The sequence below is a fragment of the Pelodiscus sinensis genome, chromosome 16 (assembly GCF_052426305.1).
Source record: "Pelodiscus sinensis isolate ZL-2025 chromosome 16, ASM5242630v1, whole genome shotgun sequence".
NCBI classification, from domain to species: domain Eukaryota; kingdom Metazoa; phylum Chordata; order Testudines; family Trionychidae; genus Pelodiscus; species Pelodiscus sinensis.
The window spans coordinates 14691467-14715832 of record NC_143067.1 but is presented as its reverse complement, the minus strand read 5'-3'; the positions used below and the strand labels follow the sequence as shown (position 1 = coordinate 14715832).

The window sequence follows — 24366 nt, the reverse complement described above, 5'->3', positions numbered from 1 at the left end:
TCGAACTTTGCAGGGTTGCACGTTGGCTCGGCCCTGGCAGAGAGGCAAGGAAAACCGGGGTCGATCAAAGCAGGCAATACATGAATGAATGAATGAATGAATTCCCCATCCAAACTTCCGAAGCCCGTGCAATGGAACGGGCCCGATCCTGCTTCCCCCGGGCAAGTCACTGGCGTCCCCCACTCACTGCAGGATCGGGCCCCGCGGCCAGCAGCACGCCTGAGCGAGGGAGGGGTGCAGCGCTAGGGCTGGCTGGGAGCCGGAGTGGGGGGGTTAACATTTCAGCCACTGGCGAGTCCAAAAATAAAACTGGAATCACGCTCCGGAACCCACAAAGCCGCCTTAGACACCCCGCCCCACGGGAGACCCTGCCCCTGGTGCCCATGGTCCTGCACAGATTGCTGGGGAAGGGGGGAAGGTATACAGCGGTGAGTCCCTTAAGGCCCCGGGTTCCCCCCTCGCCGGGTGTGCAGGCATCGGCGCGGCCCCTTTAAGACAGGCGCGCCGGAGTGTCTGTCTGTGTGTGTGTGTGTGTCACAGAACCCCGCCCCGGAGCTGTCAATCAGCCGGCGGCTGCTTTGATGTCTCCAGCCCCTGGCTGGGGCTGCTCCGCCTGGCTCGCAGACACCGCTCCGCGCCGGGCGCTCCAGTGCCGTGCGTCTCCCGGCCGGAGCCTCGGGCTTGCGCTCCCCCAGGCTGCTACTTGGCTGAACTTTTCCCGGGGCAGAGCAGGGGGATTGCAGGTCCCCGGATCCTGCTGCTTTTTCTCCACCAAGCCCCCCAGGCTGCAGCAGTGCACCCCGACTCCCGCCCCTTCCCCCCAGAAGGGTTGGATCCTAAGGGGGGGGTGGAGGGAGCCGTCGAAGTCCCCGCGTGGCTTGGAAGAGGAGCGGCGGCGGGGTGGGGGGGGACCATGCCCCAGCTCAGCAGCGGCGGAGGGGATGACCTGGGGGCCAATGACGAGATGATCGCCTTTAAGGACGAAGGGGAGCAAGAGGAGAAGATCCAGGAAAGCGCCTTCACCGAGCGCGACCTGGCCGACCTCAAGTCCTCGCTGGTGCACGAGTCGGAGAGTAGCAATAGCCCCGCAGCCGCGGCGGCCGATCCGGAGGTGAGAGAGCCCCCTCCCCGCCCGCACAAAGGGCTTTGCCTCCTGCTAGTTCCTGTCTTTGGTTTATTGCAATGAATAAAACTTTGTTTCTCCCAACCCCCCATCCCCTGATGTGTTTTTCTCCCCCTCCCCCCAACAGGCGATCAGGCGTGTGCAGGATCCTCAACGGGCTTATCAGGAGAAACTCCAGGATCACATGGAAGATGGTTAGTTTGAAACCATTCATTTATCCGGCCCTTCCTCTCTCTGTAACCCCCTCCCCCTCCACCGGCAACCCTTTGGGTGATGTGCTGAGTCCTGGGGAGGGATTTGGGGCGGGGGAGAAGAGAAACTTGAGTTTCTTTCTATAAATCAGAGCAGTCAAAAAAAATCAGGGAGGAACTTTGATTCGCCAGTTGAAGAAGCCCTTGAGTGCTGGATACATTGTATTGCCACAACACAAGGGGGTTTAGTCACTCCCTTGACATTCAATGTGTAAACAATCCTCCCCTTTCTCTCAGTGTCTGAAATATTATTGATGTGCTGGTCTCTTGGTGGGTCTCTGGAGACAAGCTTTAGGAATCTGTGGTGATGCGGGGGAATGGTCCAGGAATAGTACTGCTCTGTTGAGTGTGCTTCACCCTAAAGGGAAAACCATTGAAAGCAAGTTTTTATTGGGCTTTAGCACTAAAACAAATCAGAGCTGTTGATGGAGGCAGGCTAGTGGCACAGAAAATACAAATGTGTTATAAGTCTTAAGGGTAAACTATGCACATAAAATAATTATTCTAGAACAGAGGGCACCAAAAATATATAGGTTGCTCCTAATATTCTGTTTGCAAACTATAAGCACCTGGCCCAGGCAGAGGAATGACCTGTTTAGGGCACGTCCTAATGAAAATACTTTAATTTTAACAGGTATAAAGCATCAGGACACAGGGATGTACAAAGGATCTGCGTATTCTGGCTACCCTTTCCTAATGCTCTCAGACCCTTATCTTCCAAATGGATCTATGTCACCTTTGGTGAGTTCATCATGTTTTTGACAAGTTTTCTAACCTTTCACAACTGACGTATGTTGCTGACAGCTATGCAATCACTTGATGCCAATGCTTTTGCAGTCCTGATGTAGCATTATTTCTAAAAGGCCTGGATGGTGGCCTAAAGAAATTAAAGGAAAAGGATGAGCGGGTGAATAAGGTTCAACCCCAAGACAGTGGTGTGGTTCTGAATTCTCAAGAGGGGTTTGTTTTCAGATCGCCTCAGCTTCTAGTTTCATCCTCCGTCTTCAACAAATAGATTAAGAACTACCTGTAAGAGCTACTTGCAGAATGCCGCCTTTGTTTCTCCTTAAGTATGAGATGATGATTTGTGATATATGTGTTTATGAAACTAGCACCCAGCTCAGCTGTCTTGGTATACCCTTGTAAAATGGCTTGCTTTGTTGTCCATCCCTCCAACCCCAGCATGAAAGGGTTCAGTTGTGGATAATCTTCATAGGGATGTACATTTTACCATGTTTAATTAGTTGCAGTTGGGGCTACACAAAGGTCTAATGTTCCTAAAAGGCAATGATTGTTCCACTCTTTTTTTTTTTTTTTTTTTTTACAGAAGTTTTGCAAATAAATATTAAGTAAATTTTAGTAATAAGTATACAATTTACTGTATGTATTAATTTATTAGTTGAATTCTTTGATATGGGGAGGGGGGTTCACCAGAAAATCCTTATCCATAGACATCTCTAGCAGAGTTTTTAACAGAAATTGCAAATAACCAACACAAAGGGGCATATTCGGCTGCAAATCTTGAGTAATTGTATGGATGTCAACCATTATTCTAGATTTGGAGTTGTGTAAATGAGAGCAGAATATGGTCCATCTTATTTCATTTTTAGTTTTGGTCTTACTGCTACAAGATTTAGAACAATATATTTTGACCTCCTTTAATGTAAACCTGCAGGTCTCTGAAATTCTACTAACTTTAAGAATTTTAGTCCTTTCAGAACTTGAAAAGTAAGAATGCAAAAACTGCTGCTATGAAAAATGCTATGGTGGGGTACTATGAAACACTTTTTGAGTCAAGGCATAATAAAACGTTTGTGTGACCCATCTAAACGGTTGCAATATTACAAGTTTTAAAGTAGGGTAGTGGTAGCTTTGGCTGTTTTTGAAATCTTGTTGTGTTTATAGTACAGTTGCCCGGTAAAGTGTAAGACCTTTAGCTGGTGTAGTCGTTCATTCCACTTAAGTCGTTTTACAGTAACTGAGGGACCTGTCTTTACATTTGTTGTAATTTTCTTCATTATACAAAAAGAAATGATACATTTGCAAGGCCATGCCAATGTGGAACACTATATATACATCTGGTCACTTGTTTCCATCCTCCTACCTGTTACTCCAGGTTCCTGTTAATCCTCTCATTTCTCTCCCCGATAATGCTCTTCTTTTGCTGTTACATTTTGAAGTGTGCTACTAAAGCTGGTTTTTTTTTTAATAATGCCATTAATTTGTGCTCCCTGGTACAGAATTTGGATGAGCTGTCACTTGTGTTGGCACAGTAGCTATTCAGATGCTTAAGAATTCTGTGAATATTTATATACATCTTAACCCTTTGAGGATCTTATTCTGTTGGTTAAAACTGTGGCAGCCTGTTTATTAGCAGTGTGGTTAAGAAACAGGCTTTTGGTTAGTGAACCAGTTAAGGAACCTCCCACCACTGCTAATGTAAAAAGAGTATGGGTTTACAGTTGGAGGAAGGTAGAGTAAAACAAACAGTACAGAAATCAAGAGAATGAAAAATGGCAAGCAGAGCGGGAAGGATCCAAAGTCCATTTAAATTCAATGGAAATCTTTTAATCAAGCCATACAGATTATGCAATGCCTCAGGTTCGGTGGACTGAAATGGTGATTTAATTTTTCTATCTAAAAATCTGTTACTTATTTTAAAAATGTGGAAAGAGTTCTTCCCTAAAATCAAGGAGAAGTTGCAAATCTTCCTTCTTAACTCTAAAGAAGGTACAATATATATAACTAACTATTTTCTTCTGGCCGATTTGGTCTGTATTTAGTATTGATTGATTACAGTAATTTATACAAAAGTTAAGGTAGTAAGTATTTTTACTGCTATCATTTGTGATCATATAATACTGTTCATGTTTTATAAGAAATAGATTTTGATCCAATAGTTATTCCCACTGTGTGATCATTATTATGATTGAAGATTTGGGATACTTATCCTCCAAGAAAAATATTGCGTTTTTAATTAAAATTCTGGCAGCTTAAGGGGATTGTGTGAAAAATAAGATTGTACATCACTGTTGTATATCTACTTGGTAGTGAAGCCTTACTCTAACTGGGACTTCCTGTGAACATTTGTAGGCAGCTGGGATGAATTTTGTAATCCTCCTCCCTGCCCCTTCTTCTCTCTCTCCACCCCATAAGAGAGAAGGAGCCCAGGCAGTGCTTTGAAAACTCAGGAATAGCAAAAAATCCAAGGGATTCAGAAATAAGGCTGGAATTGAACCCCCGCACTGTTGTTTGTTATAAAATCATGTCCGGTCTGCAGACAGACTCCTGTTTTTGTTAGACACAGTATTACAATGAATTAAGGCTGGAATCAGTTCTGGGTGTCTCTGCTTTTGTGAACAAGTCACAACATTAGTATTACTGTGCTAACCTTAATGTTGTTAAAAATTATTTTCACGATAGCTCCAATTGTGTTTCAGTTTCTTAAGGGCTCGGTCATAGTTTGATAACTGAAGTAATGGACTAGCAGTGCGTGAACTGATATCTTGTCCACCTCGTGTAATAGTAGGTTTCATATATATGCATTACATTTTATCCTAATGCATGCAACTCTGATTTTTATGTGTACATGTGCCTTTCTTGAGCCATGAATTAAGTGACTCGCTGCTTGAGTTCATCAGCAGTTCAATGCTCCAGTTGATTAGTTTTGCTCTTACCTTACATTAAGATGGTGGCGAAAGGCTTTAGGTGCTGGAATTAGGGCATGCTGGGGTTGCTGTCGCACCCCTTGGCTTGAAATCGTTTTCATCATACAGTTTGGTTTAATGGCTTTCAGCATCTCCTCTGTACAACTTGTTTCAGCACCCCTGCTAAAGGCCTTATTTTAGCACCCTGTGGTCAGCTATTTGGCACTCTGGCCAAATTTAGGCTGCACGTGCAATAGACTGATGAGGTCCTTTTAAAGTGATTATGATCTGTTGTATTGATGCCTGCTTCAGCATGCTGTGCACAGATGGTGGATGTATTAGGTCATAAAGTGTTCTGGACTAGCATCCTCAATATTGGTGCTGCACATGTGTATCGAGGGACTAATCCTCCACTCCTACTCTGAGGAAAGTTCGAGCTTTCTCAGAGTGTGTAGACTTTTGTCAGTTATAAATCTGTATGGAACATCCAATGAATGCGTATCAATGTATTCAGAAGCTATTTTTCCAAATGCAACACCAAATAATAAAGGGATATCCTTTTTATTAAAGTACAAATGACTTTAAAGGACATTAAGGCATCTCCTTAGTAGTTATGTCTGTCTTTTAGGCATTTATAAACAGCAGAGGACAAACATGTTAAAACTTTGATCAGATTAAAATCTTCTTGCTCTGGTTGTATAATTAAATTTAGGCCTGAGGGAGTTTTCTGAACATTGTTACATCTTGTAGCACGTGGTACTCAAAAGGTTTTAAGAAGCACTGGTAAGTTCCTGTATTTTGTATATGAGGATATAAAATAAGGAAATTAACTGTAGTAGTGGAAGTGCATAGGGCCAACTTTGCACTTCTAAAATCAGTGACAGAATTCCTGGTGACTTCATATGGCCAGTATTAGGTCATCTACTCCTGGGGTCAATTTTTGCCAGCATTATCTAAGGACCTATTTGAAATCATGGGATGGCATTATCTAAGGAAGTGTGTCTGGCCCACGAAAGCTCATCACCTAATAAACCATCTTGTTAGTCTTTAAAGTGCTACATAGTTCTGTCTTTTGTTTTAGCTACACCAGACTAACACGGCTGCATCTCTATCACTATTCTCAGTTGGATTTGGTGGGCTTGTAAGGTAACTGAGGGAATAATTAATGCTTTTCATATGCAAGTCTGAGACTCTGGAGTGGCTTTCCCACCCTTAAATCCAGCTTTATGCCACCTGTTGTTTGAAAACATAATCCCTACAGGGTCTCTGTAAAAGTGTGTAAGAACAGCTCCTCAAATCAAAACTCAGATTGGAAGGGGAAAAGTAGAAGTACTATCCTTAGACTCACCCACTTCATGTGCCACAGTGAGATGCCATTCACAGAAGATTCTGTATTTTCCAAATCTGATATCCTGTAATTCTGCTGTGCTCCTCAGATTTGGCTCTGTCTCTTTCTCTCTCTCTCTCTGAGGTTTGGATTCACCGTTGGGCAAGGCTACATTGAGGCAGACAAAAGGCATATATATGTCTGTGACCCCAGTTCTCAGGATTTTTGTGATATTAGACTCTGAGTTAAAAGTGCATCTCTGTTAGCACTATGACATCTCTGGCACACAGAAAGCCAGTTCAGTTTCCATTCAGTTGAAGAAGTGCTACACAAATCTAATTGCTTCCTTACAATGCATTAGTTAAAAAAGAAATCTATCCTCTTTAAACCAAATAAGTCATACTAAGAACCTCCTTGAGAATAATCTTCTACAGCCCATTTCTCCTGGGAGGAGCCCAGAGTTTTCTAGACAAGCCCGTCAGTTCTGTTCCATTCCTACTACAAGACAGGGCTAAATTCTGTTTTAATGTCTTTTCCCCCAGAGATGCACAGAGTTACCTTCTCAGTGTCTGAAAATCTAATTCTCTTCCTGGAATGTTCCCACCACTTACTAATTCCTAACTTTCCAGAATATGAACAGGAAAGAAGTGGGCAACAAATTAATATGTAACCTGTAGTTCAGTGAGCTACTCAAATATACTTTTAAGCCTGGAACTTAGGTGATTCATGTTCCCACTGGTGCAAATATTGTAATGGTTTGGGGCTAAAAAATGTTAGGGGCAGATCCTGATCCAGGTGCAACTCAATAGTAAAACTCAGCATGATCATATGATGTCACTTTCCGTATTCCCTGTAAGTAGATTGTTTGGGCAGCCAAACAAAATTTATTCCTCACATGGATGGAAAAAATTAGTAGGAACTCTGGTCACTGTTTGTCTCCTTAGATGCTCAGAGTCATACAAAGATGTGTTTAGAGAGACTGTCTGCTTCCGAGTGAAATTGATGGCACCATCATGATTTCACTCAGTTTCTCTCTAGACAGTAGGTGCCACACTGATGGGCACTAGAAGACAGTGCTCTTCCCCCTGAAGCTGCCAGCACAGGTTATCCTGTCTCTGCCACTTGAAGGGAAAGGAGATAGATGAGGGACTGCCTGGCCAAGAGGACATTCCATCAGAAGGATGGGAGATTACTAATTTGCTCTCCCCTGACCAAACCACATCTTCATCCTCCAGCTCTTCACCTTGCTTGGCATAGGATGAGGGTGGAAATAAAGAAGCGATATGCCGGCTGGTCAAATCTATCAAGAGACAAAGATTCCAAAGTAGTCTGTCTATGTTGGGTTCAGCTGTGGTTCCTGAGGAAAAAATTATATATTTAGTTTTTGGAGTTTCGTATTCTACCATCAATTTTGAAGCAGTATTCGAAATAATTGAACTAAATGAAATAAATTTGAGTTATGTATAAGAAATAATGACAAGATATGGCCCTTTTTCCCCCCTCCCTCCCCACATATAAACTTTCAAAAAATTCTGACTGAAAAATTTGGAAGAAGAATTTCACATGGAAACAAATGGAAGTTTTTGTATGGTCTTTGCTTGTGAATAGCTATATGCATGTATTTAGATAGTTTTAAAGTGTGTAGTACATGTATCTTCCTACCGCAGTTCCTTAAGAGGATAACTTGTCCCTTGTTGCATCAATCATGAGAATAGATTACCGGTATGTTGTGGTAATTATGTTAATTTTGACATGTGTTAAATTCTCCACCCATGCAGGCTGAATTATAGTTGTTGCTGTTTGCTGAAGTGTTACAAAATGAGCTGTGTGAATATTTTAAATACAAGGACACACCTAAACCCACCCAAGTTAATGATTAATGTCCTGGAAACTTGCACTTTGAAGAACAAAGTGATTTTTTTTTTAAGTGAATCAAGGATACAATGTGTCTGAAACAAGGCAGCATACTTCTTCCACCTAATACTCATCATTTAGCTCTTTGCAAAATGGAGAATAAAATGTTGAAAATGATATTACTCTAAGCTCAAGACTGAATACATTTTTGTCTGCAGTCAATTTTTTTTACAGTCAATTTACAGACACTATCAAATACCTGTGTTCATATGGAAATTCTGTCGAAACTCAGTGCAGAGTTGTTGACTGAATGCCTCTTGTTTATCTGTATATAGTAGCCATTCATGTGACTAAACATTCAAACTCATTAACATGTCTGTATGGCTGACTCTCTTTACTATTCTCGTAGTCTTATGATGGGCGAGATTTTAACCATAGCTATATGGGCAGTTTGTATCCCTGTGTATCTTAAAAATCTGGTGGAATAGCAGATTGTTCAAGGTGTGGTTATGTGCAAGACATACCTAAGATTTAAGTTTGATCCTTACTGTCTGTGTTTCAAGATGGTAGATTTCAGTTGTACCCTGACACGTACCTACTGTTTTTAAGGAAGTACTTATGCTTATTTCACCTATGCAGTTCCGTCTGGCTACTTACATGCTGCAAGTACAGTATTACCGGGACACCACATCTAGAGTTCTTTTAGTGTAACTTAGCATTTCACTTTCAGTGATTCACTTGTGGCCTTAGAGAAAATAAAGGAAATGCATGATCCAACGCTCCCCTGCCTCTGTTCATACAGAATTTACTTTAAATGAATGTGAGTATTTTTGTAGGGAGGTGAATGACATCATCTTGAACAAAGTGGGTTTGTGTGAGTTGTAATAGTCTGTACAATTGCCATTCAGCCAAAAGACTGTCTTGGGTATGAGTTCTGATTATCCCCTGTCCCCCACCTCCATTTATAGTTGCTTTGATTCTGGAGTAGGCCACTTCAGCTGTAGTGCTGACCACCTGCGAATTATTTGCTGTAGTGGCTCTTGGGATAGTTAATTGCCCCTACCAGAACTGCAACTTCCCTCTCACTTACTACCTTGAAGCAATGATGCATAATCCTGCTTAGAGCAACTCCACAGACAGTACTCTTTCCTTTATTCTCTTTTGCTATTCTTTAGCTCTTTTATTCCTGTATCACTGCAGCTTATTTCTTTATCTTGATGCTTTTTCTTGGTACTGGCAGCATCTTTCAAAAAGTGCTCTACCCTATTGCCTCAATTTATCTGTGATGGGTGGAAGTCGCAAAGGCAATAACGGGTAGACACTGTCCTTGTCAGCCTTAAAGGAAGCACCATCTTGGAGGAAAGTTCTCCAGGCTCTCATGAGTATCCCCATCTCGTGGGCTCTTTCATGCTGTCATCTTTTAAATAATTCCTCAAGAGGAGAGGCAAAAAACTATACCACGATATTTGCTCATTAATGGATCCGAAAGATGGAACAAAGGCTCGATAGGAGATGACTCGGAAGGCTGGCAATGGGCTTGAGTCCTGTTCATTTTGTGGTAATTCTAATCTAGCTGGATGATAGAGACCTAAATCCCATTACTATCTGATAACAGAGTATCTAACTCCTCTCAGTTGGTCATTTCAGTTCAGTTGTTGGTAGATTTGTGTCTGCATTATTAAGAGCTTCTGTTGCAATTGAGCTGACTGGTTAGCAGGCCCAACAGACAGCAAGTTCTGAATGATCTGGTCTGGAAAATGGAATGTCCTCTCACGCTGCTAAGTTAGCAGTGAGGCGTGTTTGTGCATAAACTATTGCTTTGTACATAAACAGAGGGTTTCATTCTCTAGGGCAACCAGTCCAGCACATTTTCTGAGCACCTCATCTGCCTAATTAATTTTTGTAAAGGCAATCACAGCATCATGTACTTTTGAGCCTTGAGGATCCAAACACACACACAGGCCTTTTCTTAATCACCTCTCAACCAAATTGGCCAAATAGCTCACTGTGCATTGGTCTTGCCTGGTAGTGACTTATCTGTTTACATTTAGATGTTGATCAATTAACTGCATACCCCAAGCTTCTAAGGGCCAAATTTTCATAGTGGACTGTGGGCACGGTCACAGGGAGCCTTTGAGAAACTAGAAAGATACATTTGGGAATTCCTTCCTGTGCGGTACCATCACGCTCTTTAACTCTCCTGCTGCAGAGAGCTTGGGAAACTAATTTCTCCTAGTAGTACGGTTTGTAGTCTTAGGCATGTGCACGCAGAACCTCGTGCTGTCTAGGGCTCAGGAATCAGATCATGGTCTTAAAAAAAGGTGATTTTTATTAACAAAAGATACTTGGTGAAACATTACTTGGTTGGTAGGTGTTACAGAACAACTAAAAAAAAATTAAAACACAGAATTGTTTCCCTGGAATTCAGTTTGGAAAGTGTGTGTGTGTGTGTGTGTGTGTGTGTGTGTGTGTGTGTGTGTGTGCGCGCGCGCGCACACGGAGGTTACATGTGCTCAGCACAGAGAAGTCCAACAGACCCTCCCCCTCCCAAATAAAATTACCTGATTGCGTGTACCTAACCATTCGCTGTTCTACTTACATATCTGTAATTTCAAGGTTTAGTCCTTTCCTAGGCATGGATGTCGCTAGATTCTCCATGCCTTGCTACCTGGCTTAATCCATGTTTGTTCAGTTTTGCTCTGGTCACATAGGAACAGGAAGGTCACTGCTTCGAATTCAAAAGCCCACACACTGTTATCATTGGCTTTCGTGGCCTCCTGCCAACTGAATTCCTGGTTCCCTACATTCCTGGAGACTCTCTAGGACCCATGTCTATGATTTTAATCCAACATTCTGATTATCTGAAGAAGTGGGCTATGCCCATGAAAGCTCATGATACCATCTACATGTCTTATTAGTCTTTAAAGTGTTTAAGTTTTTCTTGTTATAGACTAACTCGGCTACCCCTCTGAAGCTTAAGGCAATTAGGGTTAGGTTTCAAGAGTTAACCGTTGTGAAAAGACTTTGGTTAACTGAATGGTGAGAATGTCCAGAAAAGGGCATCAACCCCACCTATTCATCACAATATATATATAAGATAGCTACTGCATTGTTAGGCTTTGCAGAACTAATTTTTAATCATTTCAATAGCTAATATCAATGTTTAAGCATTTGTTATTTTTATCAATTTAAAATCAGTTGTGGAAATAGACAAGTGTCAGAACATGGGGGGAGCAAACAGTTAATGTCAATAGATGTTGAGATTCAAGAAGTTAGTTTTATAACCGTTAAAACAAAAATTAACATCGCATGTCAAACTATACATGTAAATGTTCTTAAACTTTATGTTCTGAAGCAGTTTTCTGAAGTTATGTTTTCTTTGCCTATAACTAAATTTCAATCCTCTTCAGTGGAAATACTTTTTCATCGGTTTGTGTGTGTGGTAAAATTGATGTTTTTACCGACATTTACAGATACAAATCTAATCCGCCAAAGCCAAGTTATTGTGATGAGTCATTTCATGTATATTGGTGAGTATTAAAAAATTATCTAAAAGATCTGTACCTGAAGATTCACTGTAATTGACTAAAAGGCTTATTTAAGCCATTGTGGTGATCTAGTAGAATTGTTAGTATGACATTAGTGTATGTAAATGGTCACTCGGCTATGTTTCTACATATCTAAATATCTTGTGGTTGACTTGGAAGAAGACAGAAGATCAGGAACAGAGTTTTTCCTCGTCTTTCAGTGGCATAGGACAAGGGTCATGGCTGGGGGTTACATTTATACTTTGTCAAACCCCAGCTGACAAAATGGCTTTGTGAGACTGTCAAACTGGCCAGAAGCTCAGGATTAAGGAGTCAGTAAGGTGGCTGATACCCTGGCCTATGATCCTGTGCTAATAAGCACAGCTCCGGTCTGTCCCATTGTGTTGTACTTAGTCCCCAAATTAGTATTTTCTTTTAAGCCTCCCATATTAGTTTTTACTACAACTAAAACTATATATTTAGAATCTAGAGCATTTTCCGCATACACTTAGAACAGTTTGGGGTTTGATCAAATGTTAGGCAAAAAACACTGAGTGGAACAAGAGACATGCTGAGTCGTTTGAACTGTATTCACAAAATACACATCTGGGTAAAAGAGCTACACAGTAATCAAGGACTGACCAAATAAGTGTATTTTTAAAAAAGTGATTCAAACCCTATGCTATATGCTGAATTTATTTTCTTCTGTGGTTTGTTCTTCAGAATGGCATATGTTAGTGAAAACAGATTCTTCTGGGGGTATAACATACACAAAAGGAAAATGTCAGAGGCTGGAATCATAAAGCATTATTGATTCAGCAAAAGGGCCACAAAATCATGAGCATGCTTTTAAAATAATTTGTTAGTTGATGTTCTTCATGCAAGTGTAATGCCGACAGGCAGAACCAAACTTGGGGCTTCTGGAGCTTAGTTCATGAGTATCTACTACTTGACCAAAAGCCAGTTGGCACTCAGCTCAGCTTGTAGGGCAAACTCATTATTCTCTCTGTAAGTGACCTACGTTCTAACAGAAAAGTGACCCTTTACCTATTGTTCTCATGTTTGGGAGAGAAACTCTCTTAAGATCTATCAAGTGAATGTGGAACCAACTTTGTTTGGCATGATCTGGGTCTCCTAATTTAGTGCTTTTTAAAATCACTAGCACACGCTTGTGTGCTTTTTTTTTTTTTTTTTTTTAAGTTGAAAAAGAAAAGTAGGGTCATTTTCAACTGAAAAATCTGCCACATCCAACCTCTTTTTAAGGTTAATAGGACTTTGCTGTTAGTTACGCTGGCACAACCTCATTGACACTAGTATAAAGGAAATCAAAATCTGGCCTTTAGAGTGTGGTTTCATGCCCTAACTTACAGCAGGTGGCAACAGGGGCTTTGAAATCAGAAAATCTTAAATGGCAATCAGATTTCCAGGTCCCTCTTAACATTTTCTGGGCTCATGAGTTGATTTGATTAAATGCTGTGACAACTAATTTTGTTGCTTAGGACAAACCAATAGTAACACTAAATCTAAAGCAGAAGCAATAATATAAAATTAGAAATGGGAACAAAATTGTTAAACTTTCTCTGATACAGTGCAATTTGAGCAGGACTCTACACCATATGAAACACATGGTAAATACTCTTGTAAACTCCACATCATTGTACCACATGAAAGACTGGGTCCTAAAAATAACCATTCACAGAAGATGCAGGCTAGCTGTAATTGTGGCAATTGTGATATAGTTGCATGGACATCCACTCGCACGCATGCTCACAGAGTGCTCTAACTTGAAGATACTTAGGAACGGGACATCGTTGTCCTGTAAATCTTTGTCCACCCACTGCCTTGTCTTTCTGCTCCTATTCCAGCTACTCTGAGTAGTTTCATTGAGAAAATGGATAATCATAGAAACTTGCTTTCTCACAGAAACACTCCTTTCTCTGTCATCAGTTTGATAGTCTCTATGCTTGAAAACATCAGCAGTGTTCTCCCTTAACCATTCTTACGGCATTTCTCTCTCTCCTTCTCCCCCCGATAGGGAAGTTCTTCTCATAGGCATTTGTCAATATCATTTCCTTAAATGGTAATATTTTTTTCTTGAGCTTTATATATTTTTTTCATATAAGTTTTCAGTTTGTCATAGAAGGAAAGCATATATTTCCCTGATGTTTGGAAATGTGGCTGTCAAAGTTTATATTCAAGTATCAGAGGGGTAGCAGTGTTAGTCTGAGTCTGCAAAAGCGGCGAGGAGTCCTGTGGCACCTTATTGACTAACTGAAGTCTTGGAGCATAAGCTTTCGTGGGCAAAGACCCACTTCGTCAGATGTTTATATTCTTATCTAGTGCTCTGAATTTAAAACAGTCGTACCTTATCAGACCATTTTGCTCAGTATCCAGAGGAATGAGCAAGAAAGTTACCAGTAGGCAGTTATGGAATAAATGTTTTCCAAAATGAAAGCTTCTTCCTAACCTCATCTGTTTGCCTTGAGGCCTGTGAGTTTATAATTTCCAAAGTTTGGAATTTGGGGGGCAAATCCTTAGTGTAAATTGTCATACTGCCATAGAAGACAATATGTTAAGTCAATTTACATAACCTACCTTTTTTAAAAAAATCCTTACTAATTTTAAGGGCATTTCTTTTAAAAGAAAAAGTTTGCAGTACAAGTGTTGATCTGTACTTGCATTTCTCTTTTGTAACAGAAATCTGGGCCATGGATTCAAGAACCTTCAAATATGAGTGTATTTGAATGTTTTGTGGTATAAGCCCATCCCTAGTTTTAATTTACTCTCCTCTAAACCCATTGAAAACTTATTTCCCTAAAAGATTGCTTATGAGGCTATGACTACACTGCAGGCTTCTGCAAAAACTTCTTGCGCAAGAGTGCGTCCACACTGCAAAAGTGCATCGAAAAAGCGACGTGCTTTTGCGCAAGAAAGCATCCAGACTGCATGGACACTCCCTCGAAAGGAAATTCAGATTGCTATTTACAAAATGGCCACCAGGGCACCTATGCTTTTTTCGATTACCTCTTTTTGTGCAAAAAAACCCTGTTCCCCATCCACACACCTTTTTGTGCAAGAGCTCTTGCGCAAAAATGAGTTATTCGTTGTAGAAGAAGGAATACCTACACCAGAAAACCCCTCTGTTCTTTCATTTTACTAGCACAAAAATGCACTTGAGGTGTGGACACTCCATGAGTTTTGAGCAAAAACGGTTGGTTTTGCACAAAAACTCTGTCGTGTAGACCTAGCCTGGGATTCAAAGAAAAGCTTTGGAAATATCAAACAAAAGGGTGCTCAAGAAAAAGACATTGCCTCTCATATAATGAAAGCCTGAAGTTTCATTTAAATCAGATCTAGCTGTGGTTCTAATCACAGAACTGGAAGGGACCTCAAGGGGTCATTGAGTCCAGTCCCCTGTAAGTAAGAGTATTTCTTTTAAAAAGTTTAGGAAATATAAATTAAGTGATTCGCAGTAGGAGTTTTATTAGCATTTAAATTGTGTTTTTAACTCCTTATGTCCAGCTTTGGAGTTCCTTTCCAATAGTAACATTCTCAACTTTTTAATCAAGCTGTTAAATTTTTACAGGCCTTCAGTAACTTTGGAGAATCAAATGACATCATATAACTGTCAGCTGTAGCTAATGTAGTTCTTTAAAAGAATTGTGTGGGGGGAGACCCTGATTAAATAGTCCTAAGAATTTTGACCTATGCAAACCTCAAAGTAAATGTGTACACAAGTAAATACAAAAGCAGTGTTTTAAGGGTATATTTCTATCTCAGTAATAGGCAATCCAGGCTGCACCGTAGAAAATACGCTGTATAAAGTATCTGGTACTTATATTTAGATATAACTTTTAAAAAAGGGTTTGTCCAGTTGTGGTTTGAAATTAACTGTGTGCCCTATTCTTTTTTCTTGCCAAGATCACATTTGGCAATATAAATGTTTGGGTTTCCTGCCATTCCCCTGGGCTGGTACAGAGAAACTTTGTGGCGTACTTATGAGCAGAACCCACTAAAGAATATATGGTAGATTGGTGCTACAACTGAATCTTAGAAGTTCTAAGTGACCCTTGAATGTAAGAGCTAACACAGAGAATTTCTCTCTCAAGCTCAAAAGAGAGACCGAGTTGCTCATTACATCCAATTACACATCTCAGTGTTGGTGTTGATTTAAATTATTGTATAACTAGAAACATTGTAAATCTGCTTGAAAAAGTAGAAGTGTAATATATTTAAAATTACTTTCTTGTATTAGCATAACGCCTAGAGGGTTAGGTCTCTATAGAACTATACAAAAAATTAAAAGAGACCGTCATTGTTTTTGTAAGGTTCTAAGCCCACATATTTGAATGAACGCGGTAGGTCTTGGTAAACCTAATCTGTGTTGCATAGTGGGAATTTAACTGATGACTTTCTGGTTTAAAAAACAAACCTAAACAATGTTGGCCTCTACTATTCTACTGACTTATAGTGACTTTCCTTTTTGAAGCATCAAAGTTGGTGAAGCACCTTATAAATAGTGCTTCACCCCCCTTGTCTCTCAAATATCCTGGGACCAGTGCCGCTGCATTTTTTCTCTTTTAGAACTCATGCCACTAGCTTGAGACCACTGCAAACTCATCAATGCTTGAGCAGTTTTAAATGCACATTCTGCCAAACATAAGGGTTTGCATTACACCCCCAATGCCAATTGTCACCCAGATAAAACTCTGATCTTCGCTTTTGGGATCATTCCTCTTTTTGGCTCCTATGCAGAAGACAAATAGCAGAGTAGATTGATTGGGCAACCTGCCACATCACTACCCGCCTCACACCCTGGCTTAAAAAAAAAAGAAAAACTTGAAGTAAACAGTGGAGATGGGGAGGTGGGTGGATGCACATCTGGTATACAAGTGATAGTCTCCTGAGCTGGTTCTCAGCTCTTTGTTCAACTAACTTCTGTCATGTGATTGGAGGCAGGAAATAAAGATTAGTCTTTTATCAACGCTTGCGTGTCACACTGTTACATGGTGTTAGAAGAAAATGAAATCTCTAGTACAAGGGAGATGATTGAGGCTCCCCAATCTCCTCAGCTGGAAGGGAACTTCTCACAACAGGGGACAGGGCTTGCACCATTTCCAAATTTTTATGGAAGTGGAGAAATTTGGTATTGCAGCAGAGTTGGAGAGGGTAAAATCCTGCTCACTTTTGTGGTGGGCAGACCTGGAAGAAGTGAAGATTTACTAGCTACTGGGTGCATGGAAAGGATGGCAAAACATTCAGAAGTGTCACCGGAAAAGGCACATGTTGTTCACAGAAAACAGATTGCCAGGTGAGACCAATGATGATTATATTATAGGCCTGTATAATGAAGTTAAGTCACATGTATTTGAACAAATGGACTCATTAGAAACCAAATTGTGTGCATCTTAACTCCGTCAAAACCATGGTTATTGCCAAGACACGTCCGTTTCTTGCAAAGAGCTGTGGATATTTGCAGGACTAGTGAAACTGTTTCCCAGACTGCATTAAGTGGCGGGGAAAGAACAGAAGTGCATGTAAATAAAAACATCCCTTCTAAGGAATGAAGGCAGAAAATTAGGGTAAACAACGAGACCGGAAGCTTCAGGGGGTAGCCAAGTTAGTCTGTACAGGATAAACTAAAAAAACAACAAATGGTCTGGTAGCACCTTATAGACTAACACATGTAGATTTGTCTTTAGTAAGTGTGCAGGCAGAAATGTCCAGTACAGAGGCTGGTGTCATTCATACAATGATGTTCAAAATTGTTGCTAAGAGTGTCATTCTAGCACATGTTGAGAGGGGGAAAAAACCTGCAAAAGCAATACATGAACCATGAATCCCAGTCACAAAACATACTCAATGAAGTTATTCCTGCTTCCACTGGAGGTAGATTTGGCCCTCTGTGTATGGCATAGGCTTCTAGTACGGTGTTGTTGATATTTATTTGTAATTGAGCGATCTTACTGATATCTGACACCAGGCGCTTTGCTTGATAGGCACAACATGGAAATGTCTAATGAATGTGCATTAATAGGATAATGGAGAATATTCAAGTACAGTCAGTCCCCGGGTTACATACAAGATAGGGACTGTAGGTTTGTTCTTAAGTTGAATCTGTATGTAAGTCGGAACTGGCGTCCAGATTCAGCCGCTGCTGAAACTGATCAGCAGCTGATTCCAGGAAGCCCGGGGCAGGGGCTTCCTGTAGTCAGCCACTGGTCAGTTTCAGCAGCGGCTGACTTGGGGACGCCTGGGCTAGAGCAGCTGGGGTGCTGCTGGGTTGGTCCAGTAGCGCTGCCGCTCCTCAGCGCTACTGGACCAACCCAGCAGCACCCAAGCTGCTCTGCCCCAGGCGTCCTGATTCAGCCACTGCTGAAACTGACCAGCAGTGGCTAAATCAGGACGCCTGGGGCAGAGCAGCTGGGTTGCTGCCGGGTTGGTCCAGTAGCGCCCAGAGCGGCGCTACGGGACCAACCGGCAGCACCCCAGCTGCTGTACCACAGGCGTCCGGAGCAAAGCCGCGGAGCACGGGGGCAGCGGGACAGCCCAGACGCACCGTGGCTGTCCTCCTGCCCTTGGGCTCCGCGGCTTTGCTCTGCTTTGCTCCCTGTCTCCCTGGTCTGCAGACCAGGGGGACGGGGAGCAAAGCGGCGGGACACGCGGGCAGCCCAGATGCATCTGGGCTGTCCACTGCCCGCGTGCTCTGCCGCTTTGCTTCCTCTCCCTGGTCTGCTGGAGACCAGGGAGAGGGCCCCGTTCGTAAGTCGGATCCGCGTAAATCGGGGACTGCCTGTAATGTAAGTAGTAAGGTATGTTACCAAGATTTGTGGAAGAGAAACTGCATGGCCTCGTGGACAAAGCAAAGGGCAGAGTCAGGGAATCTATAACCTATTCCAGCTTCATGTTAACTCCCTCTGTAACATTTGCTTTAGCTTCTCTGTGCTTCACTTTTTTCCTTTTAGGTTTAATTTCAAGTGTATATGAGGGGGTTAGGAAGCACTGAAAGGAAAGTCATGTCAAATTCAAAAACAAATATCTTGTCCAGAACTGTCTGTCAGCCTATTAAGATGATGGGCATTTTAGAAATTTCAGAGAGAGAATGGTTAAAAATCCCAACTGTTGCTTTCTATGGCATGTATTTCTGAATACTGTATTTAACAAATTGCAGCTTCATAATCTTTGAGCAAGTTGCAGGTGGCTCCAAACCACTTAACCCTTCCCCCAGCATTTGGCATTTTGTTTCACTTGAAATAACAAATAGCTTTTTCAACATAAGTGATTCCATAAATTCCATAGGGTGGTGGTTGCTGGATAAAGTTGCTGGCGTGTGAGATCCCAAAATGTTTTAAAAGATACATGCGCTATACAAATCCATGTTAATCTGTGGACAAAGCACTGTTGCTTATTTACCAACTTGTAACGTGCTGATGAGAAAAACCTCAAGAGTTGTACTACGTACTTTTTGGAAACATGTACCAAATCTCTGGACGCATAATTCAAATTCCTTGTTGTCAAGAAGCCTGTTTATCTTGGAACATTTTTTACTTAAACAGTAATCTCTGGGAAATCATTTGTTAACTGTAGTTAGCAGCCAGTCTGTCAGTTAATAGCTTGAGGCAAAGTCAGAAGCAAATAGGTCCTTTCAAGGGGAAGTTGTTGCATATGGCACAGAAAAGTTTATTACAAAATATTAGAGGACTTTGTCAACTGGATAAAAACCAAATTTTGTAGACATGAAGGAGCTAGGAATATTTTGGCTGCATAAATGAGTCTTGCTAGCACATCCATTTGTAAAATATTATAGCCGTCAATCATGCTTATGTGTTTGGCATTCAATTCTCCACTCTTCAGACCAAGCGCGGCAGGTGAGAGCATGCAGGCACACACGTGTTCACGCAGGCTGTCTGCACGTTGCTTGATGCCTCTTGCATCACAGCACGTTGGTCCTCTTTTCATAGACTCCTAGGGCTTGAAGAGACCTTTGGAGGTCATAGAGTCCAGCCTCCTGCCCAAAGCAGGACCAACTCAAACGAAATCATCCCAGACAGGGCTTTGTTAAGCCTGGACTTAAAAATCGCTAGATTCCTCCACCTCCCTGGGTAACTCTTCCAGTATTTCACCACCCTTAGTGAAATAGTTTTCCTAATATCCAACCTAGATCTGTCCCACTGCAACTTGAAACCATTGTTCCTTGTTCTACCATCCGTTACTACTAGGAACACCCTCTCTCCATCCACTGGAACCTCCTTTCGGGAAGTTGAAGGCTGCTATCAAATTCCCCCTCCCCCCTTCTCTTCTGAAGACTAAATAAGCCCAAATCCCTCAGCCTCTCCTCGTAGGTCATGTGCTCCAGCCCCCTCATCATTTTGGTTGCCCTCCTCTGGACCCTCTCCAATGTGTCAACATCCTTTCTGTAGTGGAAGGGGCCCAGAACTGGACACTGTTCCAGATGTGGCATCACCAGTGCTGAATAAAGGGGAATAATAACGTCTCTAGATCTGCTGGCAATGCTCCTCCTAATACACCCTAATATGCAATTAACCTTCTTGGCTATAAGGGCATACTGTTGACTCGTATCCAGCTTCTCATCCACTGTAATCCCCAGGTCCTTTTCTGCTGAGCTGCTGCTTAGTCAGTTGGTCCCCAGCCTGTAACAATGCTTGGGATTCTTCTGTTCCAAGTGCAGGACTCTGTACTTGTCCTTGTTGAACCTCATCAGATTTCTTTTGGCCCAGTCCTCCAATTTGTCTAGGTCACTCTGAATGCTATTCCTACCCTCCAATGTATCTACCTCTCCCCTTAGCTTAGTGTCACCCGCAAACTTGCTGAGGGTGCAATCCATCCCATCGTCCAGGTCATTAAAAGATGTTGAACAAAACCAGCCCTAGAACCGATCCTTGGAGCATTCCACTTGAAACCGACCACCAACCAGCTGTCAAGACATTGATCACTACCCGTTGGGCCCAACAATCCAGCCAGCTTTCCAGACACCTTACAGTCCATGTATCCAATCCATATTTCCTTTACTTGCTGGCAAGAATATTGTGAGAGGCCATATTAAACGCTTTGCTAAAGTCAAGGTATATCACATCCACTGACTTTCCCCATGTCCACAGAGTGAGTTACTTCATCATAGAAGCTAAACATGTTGGTCAGGCATGACTTTCCCTTGGTGAATCCATGTTGACTATTCCTGATCACTTTCCCCTCTTCCAAATGCTTCAAAATGGATTCTTTAAAGATCCCCTCCATGATTTTTCCAGGGACTGAGGTGAGGCCGACCGGTGTATAGTTCCCTGGATTGTTCTTCTTCCTTTTCTTTAAAGATTGGCACTATATTTGCCTTTTTCCAATCATCTGGGATCTCTCCCAATCTCCACGAGTTTTCAAAGATAATGGCCAAAGGTTCTGCAATGACATCTGCCAACTCCCTCAGTGGCCTCAGATGCATTAAATCCGGACCCATGGATTTGTGTATGTCCAGCTTTTCTAAATAGTTCCTAACCTGTTCTTTCTCCACCGAGGGCTGCCTACCTCCTCCCTTACTGTGTTGCCTTACTTTTGGGCCCAGTGTGCTCCCATAGTTTGCCACAGTTCAGACTGCTGGAGGAATCAACCAAAGCCAGTTTCAGTGACACTCTTCAGAATTTCTGTGGCAAAACTGTCCTAAACCCCATGTGGGTTTCGTGAAAGTGGGAGGTACAGATGCATCGTTTCTAAGTAAATGAAAATAACAGCCATGCTTTTAGGTAAAAAGAGTTATCTGCTGCTCTTTCTAAAGAACATCCTATGCAGCGTTATCCTCAAATTGCTGTGCACATTCAGGCAGATGCCATGCAGAAGGAAGCAAAGCAGCAGATATGGCCAGAACTCATCGAAAGGAGAGCAGAGAAGTCTACTTGGCCTACTATAAACTTCTCCATGCAAAGGTTCCCCCCAGCACTGTCTCTGCGGGGGGTAGGAGAGTTCTCCTGGTAACCTACAAAAGCCAGCAGAAATTAATGTTGCTTCTATTCCATCCTGTCTTTGCTCAGAAAGCTGTAAGGTACGTGTGCTGCCAAGAGATCAGTAGCAGCACAGGCAAGCTCTGTGGCCAAAAGCTATGTGACCCAGACAGGAGTACAGATAGGCTGGTTCTCGGTGCTTCCAAGATGTGTGTCAGAGGCCAAATTTTTGGCCTTCACACGATTTGAAGAAACCACCCCTCTCCAGCAGCTGCAGTCCTTCCCTCCCCTGAGGGGGAAAACAGGGAGGTAACTCATTGAATCCTGCGGAGGTTGAGGAGCACAGCCATGGGAGGGAAGACTTGGCTTATTATTGTGGAACATTGTGTTGCCAGGTCTGAGTTTTGGGACAGAACTAACTGTGTAGAAACAAGTGCCGTCAGCTTTTACTAAACTAGTTTGTAGATTACTTTTACAAAGCGCACATGTTGTATTTTTTTTTTTTTAAAGGCAAGACTCTCCTTTCAGATCTATGCAGTAGAGCTTGACTCTGATATCTGGGTTTGCATGCAGGTTCAGAAATCCCATTTCATGTGGCTATAAGAAAGGAATTTGGCCCTGCATGTTCAAGAAGAATGTGGTTGTGTTATTGCTTTACACGTTTTTGTACTCCTTCTATCTCATGTGGAACTAGCTTTAAAGTCTGATATGGAACACAGCTTTAAAGTCAGAGTTTAAGGTCAAAAGGGACCATGAGATCATCTAATCTGACCTAAGAATGTTAAAAAGCAGTTATCAGGCTAATCGTATAGTCGATACAATTTGTATCAACTATGCAATTAGTTGATAGGACCGTTGTGCAGAGCTGCAGTGCGGGTAGCTCCAGGAACCGCTTCAAGCTGAGACTGAGCAGTCCCGGCTCATGACGGCTCCAGGAGCCACCCACACTGTGGCTCTGCATTTTAAATGTAGTAAGAGCCACTGGGTTCTTTCTACACTTAAAATGCAGAAGTGCAGCGATCAGCATGAGCCAGGACTGCTTGGCTGAAGCGCCGCAGTGGGAACATGGGGCCAGCAGTGACTGCTTGGGTCCATGCACTCCCTGTGGCACTTCTGCTTTTGAAATGTACAAGATCCCCGGGGGAGCTCTTGTACGTTTCAAAGGCTGAGGTGCTGCAGTAAGAACTGGATCATTAGTCCCTGCTCGCACCATTTCCCCACTGCGCCCCTGACTCCCCCCGCCCCCCAACACACACTTTTAAACTGGCTCCCCCCCCAGCACCGGCTCCTGCTCCCACTCCCTCCACCCCTTTGCTGCCTATCTCTGATAGAGACAGCAAGGGAAAGGGGAAGCGACTAGTGAAATCACTACTCGACTATCTGATGAGCTTATGCTTATCGGATAGTCATCTAGTCACTTTCATCCCTAATGTGATTGCCTGTACATCCTATTTATTCCTGTGTTGCGCCCCATGTGGTGAATCCCTGCAATAAGAGATGAGCACAGATTACAAAGCTCTTAAATCTTGTTTAAGACACCCTCGTTTTGCTGGTGGAAGTGCATAAACTCCGCTTCAAACCAAGTTTTGAAGCACTGCTCTGCTCAACAGTTTGACTCATGCATCATGTTGCTCTAATTATTTCCATTACACTTAACTTCTCTGAGCAATACGTTGGCTCCCATTTCCTGAAATGTGACATTCCATGATCCCAGTAACAATGAGTTAAACTAGTTCTGTAATTGTCTTGTGTCAGTACCTGGGTGGCATTTGAATGGTTCACATAAAAGTTGTCTTTCCTACCGCATCAACAGAGCCAAGCAAAGCCACTGCTACCCCAGAATTTCATCAGAGCTCGCCCCTTTGCCAGCTCCAGCAATAGCACATGAAGAAGAACAATAATTCAGCCTTTTGCCACATCTACTCTTTTGGGTCCATTCTGTCATGATTTTATGCACAGAACAGCCATGGTCCACCCATCATAGTCTTTTGGCTGGCTCCATATGTTTCAGTAGTCTCCCTGGACTTCCATGAGCTCTTGAGCTTTGTTGCTTTATTCACAGCGATTACTGCAAAGTCTTATAAACACAAAACACACAGAGAAATCTCTTCCATATATTCTGTACCCAAGGTTAGATCCACAAATGGAGCAACCTTTCTTTCATCTGTTCCTTACACACTCGTTATTCCGAGTGTTAAGTAAGCTGTAATGAATGTCTTTTCAGTCTTATTATTTTGTCCTCCCTATGCTATGTGTTACTGTTTTCTCATCCAGTTTCTAATCAGCATTGTTCTGAGATCTGTAGATAGCACAGTGTAAGTCTTCTCCTCCTCTCCAGTTCTGTCTTTCGGTTCCAAGGGTTTAAAATCCTAATACCACATATCCGGGGCTTTCACTCTCTTCATCTGATGTGTAAAATGTACGTCTAGACTGCAAGGCTATTTCAGGATATCTCTGGTATCCTGAAATAGCTACCCTCTGACAAAGGAATGCACCCGCTATTTCAAAATAATGGATGCGCTATTTCAGCATCCCTGTAAATCTCGTTCCATGAGGAATAAGGGATGTCTCGAAATAGTGATTTATTTTGAAATTTGGCGCCGTGCAGATGCGCCAAACTTCAAAATACACCACGCAAATTGCGTATCTTAAGTTGCATATCTTATTTCGATTTTAGAGTGCAGTCTAGA

At 42.2% G+C, this 24366-nt stretch overlaps 1 protein-coding gene across 11 annotated transcripts in view; it reads left to right on the top strand.

Moving 5' to 3' along the window:
* The first annotated feature begins 578 nt into the window (after positions 1-578).
* The window catches only part of TCF7 (transcription factor 7), a 138337-nt gene continuing 114549 nt past the window's right edge, over positions 579-24366 (top strand). For 4 of the 11 annotated variants that reach the window (XM_075900379.2, XM_075900377.2, XM_089769488.1 and 1 more), the window contains exons 1-3: positions 582-1111; positions 1251-1317; positions 2009-2115. In XM_075900379.2, the coding sequence (XP_075756494.1) occupies positions 914-1111; positions 1251-1317; positions 2009-2115 (372 nt within the window). In that variant the 5' untranslated portion in view covers positions 582-913. Of the gene's footprint in view, positions 1112-1250; positions 1318-1343; positions 1645-2008; positions 2116-24366 lie in introns of those variants that run through there. The other 7 variants (XM_075900375.2, XM_075900380.2, XM_075900374.2 and 4 more) reach the window with 5 other exon arrangements.